The sequence below is a fragment of the Bombyx mandarina genome, chromosome 15 (assembly GCF_030267445.1).
Source record: "Bombyx mandarina strain Sakado chromosome 15, ASM3026744v2".
NCBI lineage: Eukaryota > Metazoa > Arthropoda > Insecta > Lepidoptera > Bombycidae > Bombyx > Bombyx mandarina.
In genome coordinates, this window is record NC_143221.1 from 680,985 (window position 1) to 698,433 (window position 17,449).

Below are 17,449 nucleotides of genomic sequence, written 5' to 3' on the forward strand. Positions count from 1 at the left end.
AAATGATTTTAATTTATTTCTCATTCATCTTGTGATGTTCATTGAAATAATACGTTTTGTGTGAGCACGATGTGCTTTCAGTTATCTATTTTAGATAGAGAACGCTTTTAAATGATAAGACTTGTTATCGACTTGGAGTATTTACATATAAATAAATACATATAAATCGTGTAATAAAAATCAAACCCGCAAAATTATAATTTGCGTAATTACTGGTGGTAGGACCTCTTGTGAGTCCGCGCGGGTAGGTACCACCGCCCTGCTTATTTCTGCCGTGAAGCAGTAATGCGTTTCGGTTTGAAGGGTGGGGTAGCCGTTGTAACTATACTGAGACTTTAGAACTTGTATCTCAAGGTGGGTGGCGCGTCTACGTTGTAGATGTATATGGGCTCCAGTAACCACTTAACATCAGGTGGGCTGTGAGCTCGTCCACCCATCTACGCAATAAAAAAAAAAAAAATAGCATAGTCGTTATTTAAATGCTCTTTATGATAGTTTTTAATTAGCTGGGTCTACCTGACGGGCTTAAAGTGACCGCTGTCCGTTTAATTACAGTTATTAATATATTTTTAAACATATCAGTTTATTTTACAGCACATATTCGCAGCAATTACGACTAGGAATAGAAAAGGAGTCGACCGCAGCGAAGAACCTTCCTGATCGCTGACTGATTTTTTTAATTTAATTTTGATGTTCATAATAATTGAATATGCAATTTCGAAAAGGGCACATCTATGAAAATGTTCAGGAAATGAAAAAAAACTGATTATTTTTTAAAGCAGTGTAAAATTTAAAATATTAACTTTTGAGATATATTTTAGAGTTAATTAGCAATTGAAAATTACTGGAATTATTATAAAATGGGTGAAGGTGAGCCTCAAAACTATATGTATATGAAAAAAACGTATTTGACAAAATATGCGACATGTGCCCTTTTCGAAATTGCATATTCAATTAATTCCATCGTTAATTCATTAGACTAACTAGGACTCACTAAGACTAACATAGTATTTTCGCTACAAACTGGATGTATTTGGATCTATGAGTGCACACGCGACACAAGCAGATGCACTTGTTGGAAAGTGCGTGCCCTATTTAGAGTGTCCTTGCAGCGCGTTCCCACGCTGCGAGACGAGCTCTGTTTAGGGATGGGACAGTTATCTTATCGATGGTTACCATTTTCAGTTTTCTTTTTCGATTCTTAATCACCATTCACGTAAACTAGTGTTGGCTTAGTGATCGGATTTTGATCATAAATTTTGATAATAATCACCGACCAGCTTAAGATTCATTTTATGTGTTTGATTTCTGAATTTAAGTGAAATTGGGTTGTCGTTTGATGCGATTCAGAAGATGCATCGCTCGGTGAAAAATTGTCATTACTATGTGAATCACATTGTTATTAGTTATTGCGTAAATGCGTGTTCGAGCTCAAAGCTCATCTGGTGTGAAGTGATTACCAGAACTCATGTAACACCAGCTTAAGCAATCGCCAGTGAAAACAGTGTAATCGCTGCCAATAGGTAAATTACAAAGAGATTGTCCAATCGTAATTTCTTATAACAGTCCCGCACCCACTCCCGAAACAGCGACCTTGTGGTCCAAACGTATGTATACCTATAGTACTATATCAAATTTGTCACAACATGTTCAAAGTTACATTTTTACATAGATACCCTTTGCTCTGTTGTACCGGTTTAGACTTATCATCGGTTGGCGTAACTATTTTTTTCTTCTTATTATGACGTAAATAGATAATAACTATCTTCCGCGTGTTGCGACAAATCGACGAATTAACTTTTATACTTGAATTACGAATTATTTAATGTCGGTAACCGTTCCCGGGATTTTGGTCTAGTGTACGGGATATTTTGTGCGGGATATGTTATTTCTAGCACATAATTCACCTACTAACCTGCATGATAATTCGAACACACACAAATACAATTTCGATTCGAATTCAAATATTCGCCTTCCCGACTACTGTTACAGTCTAGAATTACTTGCTAACTAATGATAATTCGATAAACTGACAATATTGCTAGGTCGACTCTGTTACGACTCAAATACTATAACGTTTGGATAACGAGTTTATTTTGTATCTTTTAAAATATCCAACTGTATTCATGTCCACTGAAGTTTTAGCTCTACATTATGATCATGATTTACTAAAAGAAAATATTATTACTGCTATTGCCTCAGTCACCGCTCTTTAAACTACCAAATGGGTGTCTTTCATACTTAACAATGCTATCAGAAGCCACGGCCTAAGAAGGAGACTGTATGCCCACTGAGCTTCTCGCCGGATCTTCTTGGTGGGTCGCAATTCCGACAAGAACAACTTCTTGGAGAGATTAGAAACAATATCGATAGCAATATATCGATCACAACCCATTCCTACAGTTTCAATGTGTTAGTTGTGTGCGTCTGTGTTGGATTCTATTAGTTGCATGTCGTCTCGTACTTACATCCATAGACAGGTGATAAAAACTCGATCTTACCTGGAAATAAAATAAATTACATTTAATATAAAACTATATTATGTAAATTAAGTTTAATTTAATAATTAAGCATTACATTATGCACTTGTATAAAATTCGTAATGTAAATAAGTCAGAATATTTGGTAAAATTGAATTTTAACAGTTTTTTTTTGCAAATATTTTGAGTTTTTATGCGTAAAAATAAAATTCTTGTCAATATCTTAGTGCGACAGCTAATGGGTTGGATTTAAAAAAAAAACGTTATATCCGTACTTGCTGCTAATGTTTTTAGAGCGTTTAACTCATAAAAAATATATTTCAAACAAAACTTCTCAAATAGAGTCAAATTACTATAAGTGCAAACAAAAACATAGCTTTTTAAGCTTCAAAGCACATAACGGTAATTTTTAATAAAGCTATAAACGTGCTCATTTTATATAAAAAAATCTACCATTTCACACAATCTATCGAGTTATGTTCCGTGACCGACAGAGAAAACTGCATTTCTCGATAGACAGAGATACATATATACAAATCAATAATGTAAGAGCGAGAAATGAAAATGCAATTTGTTGTTTTAAGGCAAATATTTTCTCAGCGTTAACGGTAGATATCTCCCATCTTTACTTGAGCTATAACTGAAAGCGAAGGACTTTAAGACGGGGATCAAAGTTACATGGTTCCCGGAGTAATGTATTTTTAGTTAGTGACTCACACAGTAATCGTGCAATATAATTTATTGGTATTGTATTGCAGTTTTCAAGTTTACAATTCAAAATTATTATTATCAGTCAATAGATAATTATTTATCAATGAATCGTTATAAAAGATAAATGCTAAAATAAGTTTTTTGCTTATAAATGACGCCATGGTTCAGACCCATATTGAAAATTAAAAAAATGGTTCGTCAAATTACCAATCAATAATCAACCAATACTACCAAGGATTTTAATTCGATTATGATCATTAGCATCAGTTTTTGGATTTAGATTGGATTTAGATTTATTATATATATTCATTGTAGGCAGTGGCTTGGCTTTGCCTCTGGCACTGCTGACGTCCATGAGCGACGGTGACCACTTACCGTCAGGCGGGCCGTATGTTCGTCTGCCTACAAGGCAATAAATAAAAAAAATATTAATCAATTCAATCTTGTTGATCTTGGCATAATTTTTTTTTTTTTATTACTTTGATGGGTGGACGAGCTCACAGCCCACCTGGTGTTAAGTGGTAACTGGAGCTCATAGACATCTACAACGTAAATGCGCCACCCACCTTGAGATATAAATTCTAAGGTCTCAAGTATAGTTACAACGGCTGCCCCACCCTTCACACCGAAACGCATTACCGCTTCACGGCAGAAATAGACGGGGTGGTGGCACCTATCCATGCGGACTCACAAGAGGTCTTACCACCAGTAATTACGCAAATTATAATTTTGCGGGTTTGATTTTTATTACACGATGTTATTCCTTCACCGTGGAAATCAATTGTGAACATTTATCAAGTACGTATTTCATTAGAATAATTGGTACCCATCCGTGGGATTCGAACACTGCTAGATACGAATGCACCGGACGTCTTATCCTTTAGGTCACGACGACTAAATGTTGCGCTGGCCCTTGATGACTGGGAGAAGGGCAGGAAAATGATGATGATGTTACAACAGGGGATGTAGCCAACATGTTAAGCGACGTATAGGCTACAAAAGCATACAAAGTAGTGTTACGTATAATATATAAATCTGCCGCACGCGTCCTCTGGATTTGACGCCATAAGCCCTATCTGAATCCAATCCTCAACAAAATCCAAAACCTTTATCCGACGCGATTACAAGTAATTTGTATTTAATCTATACGACTGTTCCAGAAAAATATGTACAAAAAAATTCAGTACGAACATTTAATATGATGGTAATTGTTTCCCAGAATTCCAATATGAAATAGATACCGGGAAATTTCCGGATCCGGTCGGGATCGGTAAATCCTGGTATTTCTACCCGTAATCGATAAATTTGTTTCTTGGTATTAATACCGAGTCGAATAAATATGTGCACACGTTGACTGGGTATAAGTTTATGTCAGAATGTAAAGTCAATACTTATTGCTTATTGTATTAGCATACTTTTAGTTTGTTTCATTATTGAAAAATTTATGTGATGGATAATGTAATGTAGTATGTGTCGGACGTTTCAAATCATTACAACCAAGAAATTGTTCTTGAGGTTTTCTGTATATCGAAGTTGCAACCCGTTGGCATTGTGGTAAGACAACAAGCGTCCATGACTTAGTGGGTAAGATCAGACCCGATATACTTATCGAACGAATCATATGGTCTGAATACTAAATCCCCAGAATTTTTCTTCAATTGTAAGAGTCAGTTTTGTTAGTAAATGTAAAATACAAAGTTTTTAATAAATATCTAAAGATCTTTAGTATCTGTGTCTCATTTATGTTTCATAACTACACAATACCAAAGCAATCATCAAACTCCTAGTTGAGGTCTTGCGAGGCGCTAGCATCTTTGACTATTAATAAAATATTTGGACGTTTCCCGTCGCGTTGAGTGTTTGACAGCTCGTTGACAGTTCCCCTGGGCTGTCAATCTGTCAGTGAAATGAGAATGCGTAGTGTCGACGCCGTGTTAACGGCTCTGTAGTTTGTGTAAAGTTTTTATTAACCTTTTTATGTCCTTAAAATTCTTTTGGTGGTGAAAATATTTTTTGCCATGGCAAGCAGACAAGCATGCGGTCCACATGATTTGAACTAATTATCGTGGCCATGGATATCGGTAGTGGAAGAAAGCCCAGTCAAACGGCACCAAAGTGAGGAGCTAATTTAAATATACGACAAACTCAATTAGAATCTCGCTAGGACACTCCCGTTTTGTTGTAACTCATATTTAAGGCTTTTTTTTTATTTACCAGGTGCCGAAGTAGCTTAAACGCAACTGTCGCTAACGATGTAAACACATTTCTAACAGGTCATCAATCGTGACCATCGGGGAGCCCACTAAACGTGATTTGTTGCTAATGTTACTATTGATAACAAACGCTCTCAAGGCCTATTTAGGCTATGTTACGTGATCATTAGACTCAGAGACCACAACGTGAACTTCGTCATACACATTGAAGTGCGAGGGCGAAGTCTCCAGAATGAAAAACATGCCGGCTTTGCAGAAGTTGGCACTATGGTTGTAGGGCACACACCTACAATATACGATTTATACATAATCAAATTACGACAATTAACCAAAATCAACGGGTTTTTTGATACAAGATGTTATTCCTTCATCGAAGGAGTCGTCCGTGAATTATGTAAGCCTACACGTTTAAATTATAACCGTAGCAACTAAGGTACGTAACTTAAAAGGAAATAACAGAAAATTTCGTGGAAGCTGAAAAAGCTTCCCTCCGAACGGAAGCAACTAGTAAACAGAAAAGCCGTTACAGTTCGAGGGCTTCGTGGCTCGTCACCAGGACTTTAATTAAAAAGTTAAAAAGCTCTTTTATTGCCTTAGACAAAACTCGACTTCCGGTGGAAGTTTCCGAACTTTTTTGTTCGTCGTTTTGTATCGTAAATAGATTTTTGCTCTTTATACTTAGTCTGGTTATTTTATAAATAGTTGAGCAGGCGAGTTCACAGCCAGGCTATTGTTCTCCATCCGAGGAATTGCCGGTGCCTATCACGAGACAAGAGATCAAAATGTAGTTGACACTGTTCTAAGACAACGTCGAGGTAATAACGCTGGTACGTAGTCGATAACGTGGTCAGACCGAAGTTTTTTTTAATTGCCCTTGTAGGCAGACGAGCATACGGCCTACCTGATGGTGAATGGTTACCGTCGCCCATGGACTTCAGTAATTCTAGGGGCAGAGCCAAGCCGCTGCCACCTTTAAATACTCTCCACAAGCCTCGCTTGAAGAAGGACATGTCATAGCGCTCGTGAAACATCGTGGAGGGGGGAGCTCATTACAAAGCCGGATGGTACGTGGCAAAAAAGACCTCTGAAAACGCACTGTGGATGAACGCAGTGGCTCCAAGTAGTATGAGCTCTGCTCCGGTGGCGGGCAGTGCGATGATAAAAACGAGATGATAGAATCATCTCAAACAATTCCTCAGAGCACTAGGAAGTAAGAAAAACTGGTCCCTCCATAATTAGGTTTCCTTAGAACATAATCAGCATATAGATTGTTAAGCACACGCGGTACACGAGCACGGTCGTGACGAATGTGAAAATCTGTATATGAACTTCCACTAAATAATTCATAGCATTGCTAGACGGTCTGCTAAGACACATACTAGGCCCCTTGAATAAGGAGCGATTTTGTTTTGCGCGTTTCAATTGTATATTTACTATAAGTAGTATAAATAACTTTTTTATTGGTGGTAGGACCTCTTGTGAGTCCGCACGGGTAGGTACCACCAGCCCGCCTATTTCTGCAGTGAAGCAGTATTGAGTTTCGGCTTGAAGGGTGGGGCAGCCGTTGTAACTATACTGAGACCTTAGAACATATATCTCAAGGTAGGTGGTGGCATTTCCGTTGTAGATGTCTACGGGCTCCGGTAACTGCTTAACAACCAGGTGGGCCGTGAGCTCTCTCTTTGTTTATTGTCAAACTTTTGTTGTTGTTTAAGGTATGTGGTCAAATTGAGAATAGATTAATATTGGTTATCTATAATATTATTTGTATATAGTGCAGTCTTGACGAATTCTGTGATCATAGAAGTATAATAGTCTTTGACAATAGAACCATAATAATGTTCAAACTTATAATTTCAATTAATTATAATCGAATTTAGACTACTGGGAGACCACTGGTATAATTTAAATACACAAAAAACAAACGTCGGCACGTCACGTTCTGACATCACGTATTCGGCACCCGCGGGATGTTTTTTTACGTAATCCACCTTCTGTTCAAGTCTAAGTGTACTTAGAACGCGTTGCGAATAAATAGAGAAGTATTAAATGGGTAGATTAAATATACATTCATTCTATTTATGTAATTGAACGAGTCGATTGGCAGTCGATATTCCAAAATGCAGATTTACACAAAAAGGCGAGACTGCTCACTTAATTTCGTTAGATTTTATATAAGAAAACTCTTATCCGTGTTTAATAACAGGTAATCCCTACTAATATATAAATGTGAATGTAAGTTTGTTTGTTACGCTTTTACGCGAAAACTACTCAACCGATCATCATGAAACTTTGTACACATATTTTACCTCCAGGTATTAAAAGTAACATAGGATACTTTTTATTAAGAAAAAATATTGTTTGTCAAAAAATCTCAAAATCTAGCTTCTTCAACGCCATCTACCGGTTCAGTAATGAAGTTCCAATCCTGAGTACTGTAAATGAAGTAGCGGGTAAAATTTTGCGTTATGCCAAAGTAACTATCCACGTGGACGAAGTCGCGGGCAAAAGCTAGTTTAATATAAATAATTTAAAAATAATTTTATATAATTAAATTAATTAAAAATAAATGATATAAATTTCATTGCACCTACCACTATTTAGGTACTCTGCACTACCCTTGGTTGACTGGGAGAAATGCCTTAGGCATTAAGTACGCCAATGCAAAATTTTACATGAAGTGTAATAAATAAACAAATAAATAATTTTAATGTGTTTGTATTATTAATATTTAGAAAAGTATTATTATTATACATCAAAAGGAGGAATTTACAATTTTAACTTGAAATGATTTTCGAGGTTTGAAGTCGAATGCAGCCGTTGTACACAGACGATTGAGACATTGATTTTATGTTACAAGGTGAGCAAAAGCACACACCAGGCCAGGGGTTCCGGTAATCACCGAACACCAAGTAGGTAACAAGCTAGTCTGTCCATCCTAATAAACAAATAATCCAAGACCAATTATTAAAGTCCAAATAGTAGTAGGGGCAACCACTACTATTGGAATTACAGCTTAAACTATTGCTAAACGACTCTCTAACATGCATTTCGGCACACACTTCAAGGTACGTGACTTCAATAAAACCAATCCGAAATGCTCTACACACAACCACCCGGACCTATTAAAGTGGTATAGGTATGGTCATACGATTTGATCAAATCCATCCACACCTTACGAATCTGAACCGAATTACGTAATATAGACGCTAACTATACTTGAGACCTTAGAACTAATATCTCAAGGTGGGTGGCGCATTTGCGTTGTGGATGTCTATGGGCTCCAGTAACCACTTAACACCAGGCGGGCTGTGAGCTCGTCCACCCATCTAAGCAATAAAAAATAAATAATTAAAAAACATCAAATCCGGACCTCGTGGTGCCGGAGTCGGATTTAAAATCACTGCGTTAACATCGCTATTAACACCTGTGCCTGATTTAGATGTGTAATACGAATCTAATGATACCATCTGTATCTTCGGCACGATCTCAGTCGAATAGGAAAAAAAAAACTTATGTATGACTTCCATTAAAACGTCTATCAGCAAATATTGCCTTTTTTTTTTTTTTTTTTTTTTTTTTTTTTTTTTTTTTTTTTTTTTTTTTTTGGTCAGGAGGTAATCGCCGGACTTCCGCCCTCCACTGGGGACGGCGGGCGGAGCATGTCGGAGTCGAACCGACTAAAACCTCCTGTCGCTCAACAACCAACGTCCAAACCTCACATGAGACAGAAGTCATGAAAAGGCAAAGGGGGGAAAGTGAAGTGTTTAGTGCGGAGCACATCTCTCCCATCACCCTCCCCCTCGGGACGCCGGACTGGCGGTCGTCGGCGCCACGACCACCAGCCCTCTCGGTCGGCAGGCTATCCGGAGCCCGCCTAGATGGCGCCGGTTACAGTGAGCTATCCTACGGAATACCCCGCTGGGTCAGAACCAGCGTGGGTCGAGGATAGCCGGCCTTCCATCACCCGGATGCTCTTGCGTAAAACGCGTGCAGAGCAGCTTGCACGACGTCTTCTTAGGTCCCCCTCGCCGGTCCCCAGACCGACATATGAGGGGGACCCGAAACACTTAGAGGGCCAGGGCTTGGGCGAGATCCGCCTCCCTGGCCCCCGCTCGACGGCGGCGGGCTTGCGCGTCTCTAACGCGCCCCGCCGCCTCCTTCTGCGAGATGGTGCACTCGCAGAAGTCGAGCATCGCCTTCCACGACTCGTCGTCGCCGAGCATCGATGCCACAACACTCAGCAACGACAAGTCGTTTCCTATTTTTGCGACGAGGACACGGCGCCACCCCTCCCATGCGGGGCAGGCGACGAGCGTATGCTCTGCCGTGTCCAAGTCGCAATCACAATGGTGGCACTCTGCCGTCGGCTCGGCTCTGATCCGGTGCAGGAACTCACCGAAGCAACCATGCCCAGTGAGAACCTGCGTGAGCCGGAAAGTGAGGCGTCCTCTGTCACGATTCACCCAATCCACAAGGACTGGGCGAATCGCCTCGACGGTCCTACGACCAGCCGAAGGATCGGCCAGCCGCCTGGACCATGATTCCAGCACGGAAATATTGACTTAGACTAGAATATTCTAGAATTACTCAGTACACTAGTTACGTCTCCAAACATATATGTAGTGAGGTTTAAGTTATACATACACATCAAAGGAACACAAAGGTTATGTGAACTTAATACATAGGGCCTCTGTGGATTACTATAGATGGTTTCAAGATATTTACGACGTTATACACCAATAGGTAAAGCTCATTTTTGTATAACATATATTAGGAGAACTGTTTTTGTAAGGTTGTAACAGTATTTTTAAGGTAACAGAAAATTAATCTACGGACAGCGTCTGATTTTTGTTCGGAATTTCAGTTTACAAGACGTACGTTTGTCAAATGATAAAACTTTTTGAAAATAAGATTTAAAATTTTCAGTTCTAAAATTGAGTTACGCTTAAAGATGAAATCCAGCATCTCAAAGTACGCGTTTCGCTCAAAGCTCAAAATTTACGTAAATTACACACCTACAAGAAAAAAGGTACGTATTTCCAAAAAGTATTACACAGTCTGTTGAACAACAAAGAACATCTTATTAGCCATTATAACATCTGTTTATAAAGTCTGAAAATATACGCACACAAACGCAAGAGTTATACAGGAATACGAACCGGCGTATTGATACGCGCACACTCATACAAAACTGTAACTAGCGAACACATTGACAGGCGGCGTATTGTCGTCAATGCACACGATGACAGACGGCGTACTGACACGCACACATACAGGACCCGCGTATTGGTATAGACAACATTGTGTCGTAATTGATAGGGTTGCTTGTGTGGGTGCGCCGACAGGGCGGTGGGTTGTTACTGAGTCTCGGGGGTGGGTAGGGTAAACGCCCTCCCTGTCCGACCTTCAGACTAGCGGGGGACGTCGGGAGAGCGTCTAGGAAGCTCTCTCGAAAGGATCCATGTAATTAATATGTAATGTGGGAGCGTTTGAGATTTGGCATGTGCAGAGAGCTCGGTGGCAATTATGTTCAGCAATCAGCTTTAATTCTCATTTGGGATTTTTTTTTCAACTTCAAATAACGTGGTCAGCGTCGATTGAGAGACTTGTTTTGCATATTCAGCTTCTTTTTTAATTTTATATAGAAGTTAAAAGTGCCTAGTAAGTTAATTACGAAGTCTAATATTATGTTAATAGGCGCGTTAATACCGTAACTCACAGTCAGGTGCAAGGTTCTTGAGAGAAGAACTCGTTTTTTTTTTCTTTTACCAAACCGTCAGTATGCATCGATTTTAATTGATCTTTGTGTTTTTGAATACGTGGATAATATTACAGTTATTTACTATTATTGTCTTTTTAAAATTCAAACATAATTAAAATCGATTATTCGTTAATTATTATTTTAAATACCATTTATAGTTGTCTTGCTCTAATCTATAGAATGTATATTGTATAGGAGTAACAGTATCTGCGATAGTTTATTCTGTTTTTATCTCAAAGGGTGTTATTTCAACATTTTGTCTTGGTAGACTAGGTAGACTTGGTAGACTTGGACTTGGAGGCTTGGTTATTAAATTTAAACCTAATTCTATCTAAGTTTGCCGCAAAGCTGCCCACGTGCTCCAGGACCCAGGCTGTGTGGGTTACGGAGTGTGATCATGCGCCATCCAGTTGCGCATGTAAAACAGCTTACCCGTCCTATCGGATCCTCCTGATCCACTCTCAGTGTTTCTAGGTATTTCAAGCACCGGTCACTATTCTCGTCGGACCCGTCAAATGCGTCGAATGCGTTCGACGTGCAAGTTAGCCCATAGACACAACCCACTGAGGTTATATTAGATCTTCTCAGTGGCTCGCGATTCCGATATAGTGGTAGAATCAGTGAGGGATAGTGTTAGTAAGTCCTCTGAGGTTGACCCTCGTGAGCTCACCTACCAGTCCGCGTGTAGTTGAAAGAGTCCCTTAGGCTACTAACGATTGGGCACGAAAAAATGTTTTTTGGTTATCCATTGATCGTCCCAGAATTGACATACGAACTTATATAACGGCCGTCTGGTGCAGTGGTAAGTGACATGGTCACTACACAAGGGGGTCACGGGTTCAAATCCCGCCAAGGGAGGATATTTGTATGATAAATATTAAAAAGAAATGTCACACAAGTTCTTTACGAACTTAGCACGGGACCAGTTCATGTGGCGTGATTGTTAGTAAATATTTATTTATTTATAACAATTAGAGGACCAGGTTTCGGGCAAGATCTTGAGCTGGTGCAGAGAGAGGTTCGCGCTTTCTGTTACGCCCCAATGCTTGCCTCTACAAGATGGTGCGTTTGCCGAAGTTCAGCATTGCCAGTGCGATTTGCAGCGACAAGTCAGTCCGTTTTGTGGACGTGCAACCTGCACTGATGGCACTTTGCGATCGACATATTTCCCATACAGTGCAGTTCCTTCTCTACTTAATCAAGCTCGGTCTCCACCTGTACACCACATGGCGGGTGAGGCTCATTCACGCTTCATTTAGTCCCCGAGGAACAAACGAATAGCTTCGATGGACGGAACTTCAATGACACTGACGAATGACATATGATCCAGTAAACTTGAAGGCTCACACCCCACCCTTTGGATATATTTGTACGATTACCCAAACGCCCTTGAACTTTTACTCCCGTCCGATTGAAACACCCACGCGTGACTTAAATAGCCACTTAATGTATCAAACATGCATGTAATGTGCTACAATTTTTTTATTGCTTAGAAGGGTGAATGTGACGGGCGGCCCGTCTGGTGTTAAGTTTTTTTTATAGCTTAGGTGGGTGTATGAGCTCACGGCCCATCCTGGTGTTAAGCGGTTACCAGAGCCCATAGATATCTACAACGTAAATGCCGCCACCCACCTTGAGTAGGACCTCTTGTGAGTCCGCGCGGGTGGGTACCACCACCCTGCCTATTTCTGCCGTGAAGCAGTAATGCGTTTCGGTTTGAAGGGTGGGGCAGCCGTTGTAACTATACTCGAGACCTTAGAACTTTTATCCCAAGGTGGGTGGCGCATTTACGTTGTAGATGTCTATGGGTTCCAGTAACCACTTAACACCAGGTGAGCTGTGAGCTTGTCCACCCATCTAAGCAATAAAAAAAATCATAGATGTCTTTCCAAAAATTCCTTACAAAGGAGTAGTTAAATGTGCAACCATAGTTACTTCTATGTACTTGATACATGTACATGATATGCGACGCGTGAACGCAAACACAAACAAACAAACAGATATTTACTTTAGATATTAAAAGTTATAAAAAGGCCATTATTCAAGCTTATCAACGGCATAGACAGTGACAGCTTTAATGCCATGGCAAAGTGAAGTCTTTAGCAAACATATTCATCAAGAGAATTTAATTGAAACTAATAAAATAAATATACACCACCGTGTTTTCATATGTCGGTACAGAACTATGTACTATGTACACACGCTCTCATTACATACGCTATGTACATATTTGTACATTTACATAAATTATTATTCCCAAGTCTAATTCATCCTAACCGACCAAGGACATGTTAGGAGATCTAGAAGGACCTAAACCTTATTCAAGCTAATTGAGAACTTACGTCCGCGACATAGAGAACACTGTCGCTTAAAACGAAAACAATAGTTACGTCATTTTTATATCGAAATTCACGGTTGAAAGCGAAATTTATACCTGACCCGCTTTTAATAGATTTTGGACTTTAGGTCTCAGTATCAAAGGTGATATTTGGTTGTAAATCACAAGAGAGGGATGCAGATATGAGTTAGAACGAGAAGCCTATATCCGTGGTGGTCCGTGACCTATCCTACTGACGAATGTCGAGCCCCGGAACGTATCCGAACAAAACGTCTAGACGAATGTCAGCGTGTGCGTCGCGACATCTGTGTGCGTAGAGTCTCTCACCGACGGAGCGGTGTCAATGTGTGCATCAACTAATTTCTTATAGGAAAAGTTTTTTTACTATTCCCGGAGATGTTTGTTTTGTATATAACTTTGTTTCTTTTTTTTTACTATTTGTATACGGCTGATCCAATATACGTAAACTTTGTTTGTTCTTATAGTGTAATCTTAATTAAGGGTCACCTAATGTGCTCGCGAGTATTACGACATCGCAACGTAAATGGTTTTGATACTTGGACCGCGTTTCACGGGCATGGAACTGTATAAAACTTTTGTGGCTGAACGAGCTCACGTTGCATGAGGAGTAAAGTGGAGTCCTTGGACATCACTTCGTGAATGACGTCACCTGCCTCAAGAAATGAGATCAGTCTTTTTTTTTTCTTTTTTTTTTGAAGTTATACTTCTTTAGGCGCGTTATGAAAAATTGATGAGAGTGAAATTTTACGATGCGCGCGCACCGTGACACAAAATTAACAGAATGAAGTTGCCCACTAAATCGCTCATTACAATACGACCGACGTAACTTGGCGAGTCTGAATATAGCCGCAGGTGAACTTTCCGAACCGTACCGAGAATTACCGAATTTATACGATGTCAAGAAAAGGGATGTCCAATATGCATGTTTGAGGATGTTGTTTAATCGATTGTTTTTCAAATTGATTAATGGAGGCTGACAGTAGACAAGCTAAAACGGAGTCACGATCCTCAGCAATGAGGGAGCGATGGAGAAGAAGAAGAATATTTAAATAAATAAAAAAAGAAATAAATTTACTAAAAATAAAGTATAACTTCTTACGCGCGTACCCATAAGCACACGCACCCTTTTTTTTATTGCTTAGATGGGTGGACGAGCTCACAGCCCACCCGGTGTTAAGTGGTTACTGGAGCCCATAGACATCTACAAAGTAAATGCGCCACCCACCTTGAGATATAAGTTCTAAGGTCTCAGTATAGTTACAACGGCTGCCCCACCCTTCAAACCGAAACGCATTACTGCTTCACGGAAGAAAGCAGAAGGCAGTCTCAACGGTATTGCTTCGCGGCTGGAACAGACAGGTCTGTGGGACCTACCCCGCGGGTTAAGGCTTATTGTGGCCCTACCGTCGGTCGATTATCGATCGGAATACGTTGGTATAGTACTCAAAATACGTTGTTGCCCATTCACCGATAAATCCTTACCTAGAGGGGTTATTTCTAGATTCGCCAAACTAGTAGGTGAGCTCACGGGGCTCTAACCTGACGTCGTTGCTAACACTAGCCCTAGCAAGAGCAGTGTTTCGCAGAATCTACCAGCGGATCGAAAACGCGACCCACTGAGAAGATCCGGCGAGAAACTCAGTGAGCCGTGTCTGTGGGGTCCGCAGATTTTAGGCTACACTGCCATGATGCCACCGTCATACATCACACATGTGGTCTATCGTTGAATAAAATTCTTTATTTATTTATTTTGTAGACTGAAGAGCTGTTTAGACATAAATTCTGATAGTGGGTCTCATTGTATTCGGTGGGTGTTCCCACAATTTTAGAAGTAAACGCAAAACTCATTTATTATTATTTATTTTAATCTAATTACGTACGTATCTTCCCCATGAGTTCATTGCGACTGCAAAACACACATCTATACTTAGTGAGAAAATTCATAATAAATAAATAAATAACTGGGAACAAATCACACACGGTTACTCGGCCTGAAAATATGATTCCCTGTGTTATTACAAGAGACTCTGGTATATATGTATATAGATAATACGCACCCAAAAAAAAAGAATAGTATGTACCTAAATATGAATAAAGGTTGTTAATAAAGGCTTCTTTATCTTTATCTTTAATACACACCTATTCATCACACGAATGTTTGCTCGATGTGGATCAAACCCACAACCCTAGGCACAACGGTCAGGGGCTCTAACTATTGCACAATCGAATCGGAATATATTGTTTTCATTTAATATTGTGCAGTGTATATTCAACATCGATCTCTCGAGGACACGCTTCGCCTTCGGGAAGGCGAAGCGTGAGTTGACTTTGCTTAACATCACTTTACACGAGCGTTTTGTACATTATTGCGATCCTGTATCAGGATTTGGAGGACTTAGATAAGTTCATCGGTGCGTTAAAGGAAGGTAACAATAATTCGAAAAACTTATTCTTAAAATCGAGAGATATTTTTTTATTGGCCGCTACGAAAACCCACGCTGCTACCAAAGAAAGACGCCTGATCGAAACTTCAATTTTATTGGGATTTCGACTATGAAACTCTGGCACTGACCAGAGAGAAATACACGCAGAATGATGGCGCCAACCATGTGGTTCATATACTTTATTTTATCAATTATAAATATATTTATATATGTCTATAATAGAGTCTGATAAATTATATTCCAGTTCTCCTGGATTGCCGTCAGGTTTCGTCGCGTCAGAGCACCCAGGTTAACCGGTGCCGCCAAGCTGCCTCGTACCGAAATTGTATCAAAAACCAAACTTTGCATCCACAACGAGCCGGTTAACGTAAAAACAGCACACTCTGAACACTGGAGAACACCAAAAGTGTCGCTTGTAATCCACAAGCGGTATCTATTCGTCTTACTAACACACACAACAATAAATAGCATCATCGAATAAAGAGCCGTAATATTACGCACACACACGCAACGATGGAGTACGGTTTATGCAAGCCCTTTGCCCTTGTAGTTCGTTGGCCCGGGACGTCCGTGGACTAAGTAAGGTCACAGGGGGGCGCGGGTCATGGGTATTTTCGGGAGCTGTAGACAGCTAGAGGTGAACAAGGTCGCGCTGCTGTCGTTTCAGACAATTACATTTATCAGCTGTATTGACTTGAAAAAAATGGTGTCAGAATAACAAAACTAAGTTCTATCTAGAGATGTTGTTTTGTGTTAATTTTCTAAATTACTTCATTGCTATACCGTACGTTCTGTGGGAAGTGTTCCGAGGAAGGGTTTGAGACCGCCCCGCACTGAACCAGAATTCATCCTTAACAGTAATCAGAGCGAGCATCCACAGTTCCAAAATCGTTTTTATGACGCGCCGACCGTCTTGCAGTCAATTTCTATCAGCAGTATTACCCGATCACATATCTACCCTTGAGAAAGTCAATGTTACTGAGCAACAGAGATCCCTCACCATCAAAGTGCCTTCGAAAGCAATACAAAATACAAAAATATACCTAGCTGTTATATCTTTCGCGATGGTTGTTTTCGTAGCGGCCAATTCAGGACGATACGATTTTCCTCGAATTGTATTAAACATGGTTTGTTTCTGAATATGTCAATCGAATAGCACTCGACTATAGATAATGCACAGCCTAAAGCTAACGAGATGTCGAATATAGAATCTACTAGAAAATAAAACTAGCTTTAATAACTCTTCAGTCGTGTGTCGCCATGAAAACATTGTACATCAATGTACAAAATGAACATCATTAACTAACAAGTTCTTAGCACAGACTTTAGCTTCGATATTTGTTACTAATTAAAAACTAAAAATCGTGGTGAGAACCCGTTAAATAATCATATTTATAATATTTATAGTTTACTGGGGGTACGACGTCTTGTGAGTCCGCGCAGGTAGGTACCACCGCCCCGCCTATTTCTGCCGTGAA

At 39.8% G+C, this 17,449-nt stretch overlaps 1 protein-coding gene across 9 annotated transcripts in view; it reads right to left on the reverse strand.

The window, feature by feature from the left end:
• The window catches only part of Eip74EF (Ecdysone-induced protein E74), a 247,768-nt gene that overhangs the window by 82,968 nt on the left and 147,351 nt on the right, over positions 1-17,449 (reverse strand). For 5 of the 9 annotated variants that reach the window (XM_089733413.1, XM_089733409.1, XM_089733410.1 and 2 more), the window contains one exon: positions 2,469-2,501. The exons of the other annotated variants lie outside the window; for them this stretch is intronic. In XM_089733413.1, coding sequence (XP_089589539.1) covers positions 2,469-2,501 — 33 coding nt within the window. The remainder of the gene's footprint in view (positions 1-2,468; positions 2,502-17,449) is intronic. 9 annotated transcript variants of the gene reach the window in all.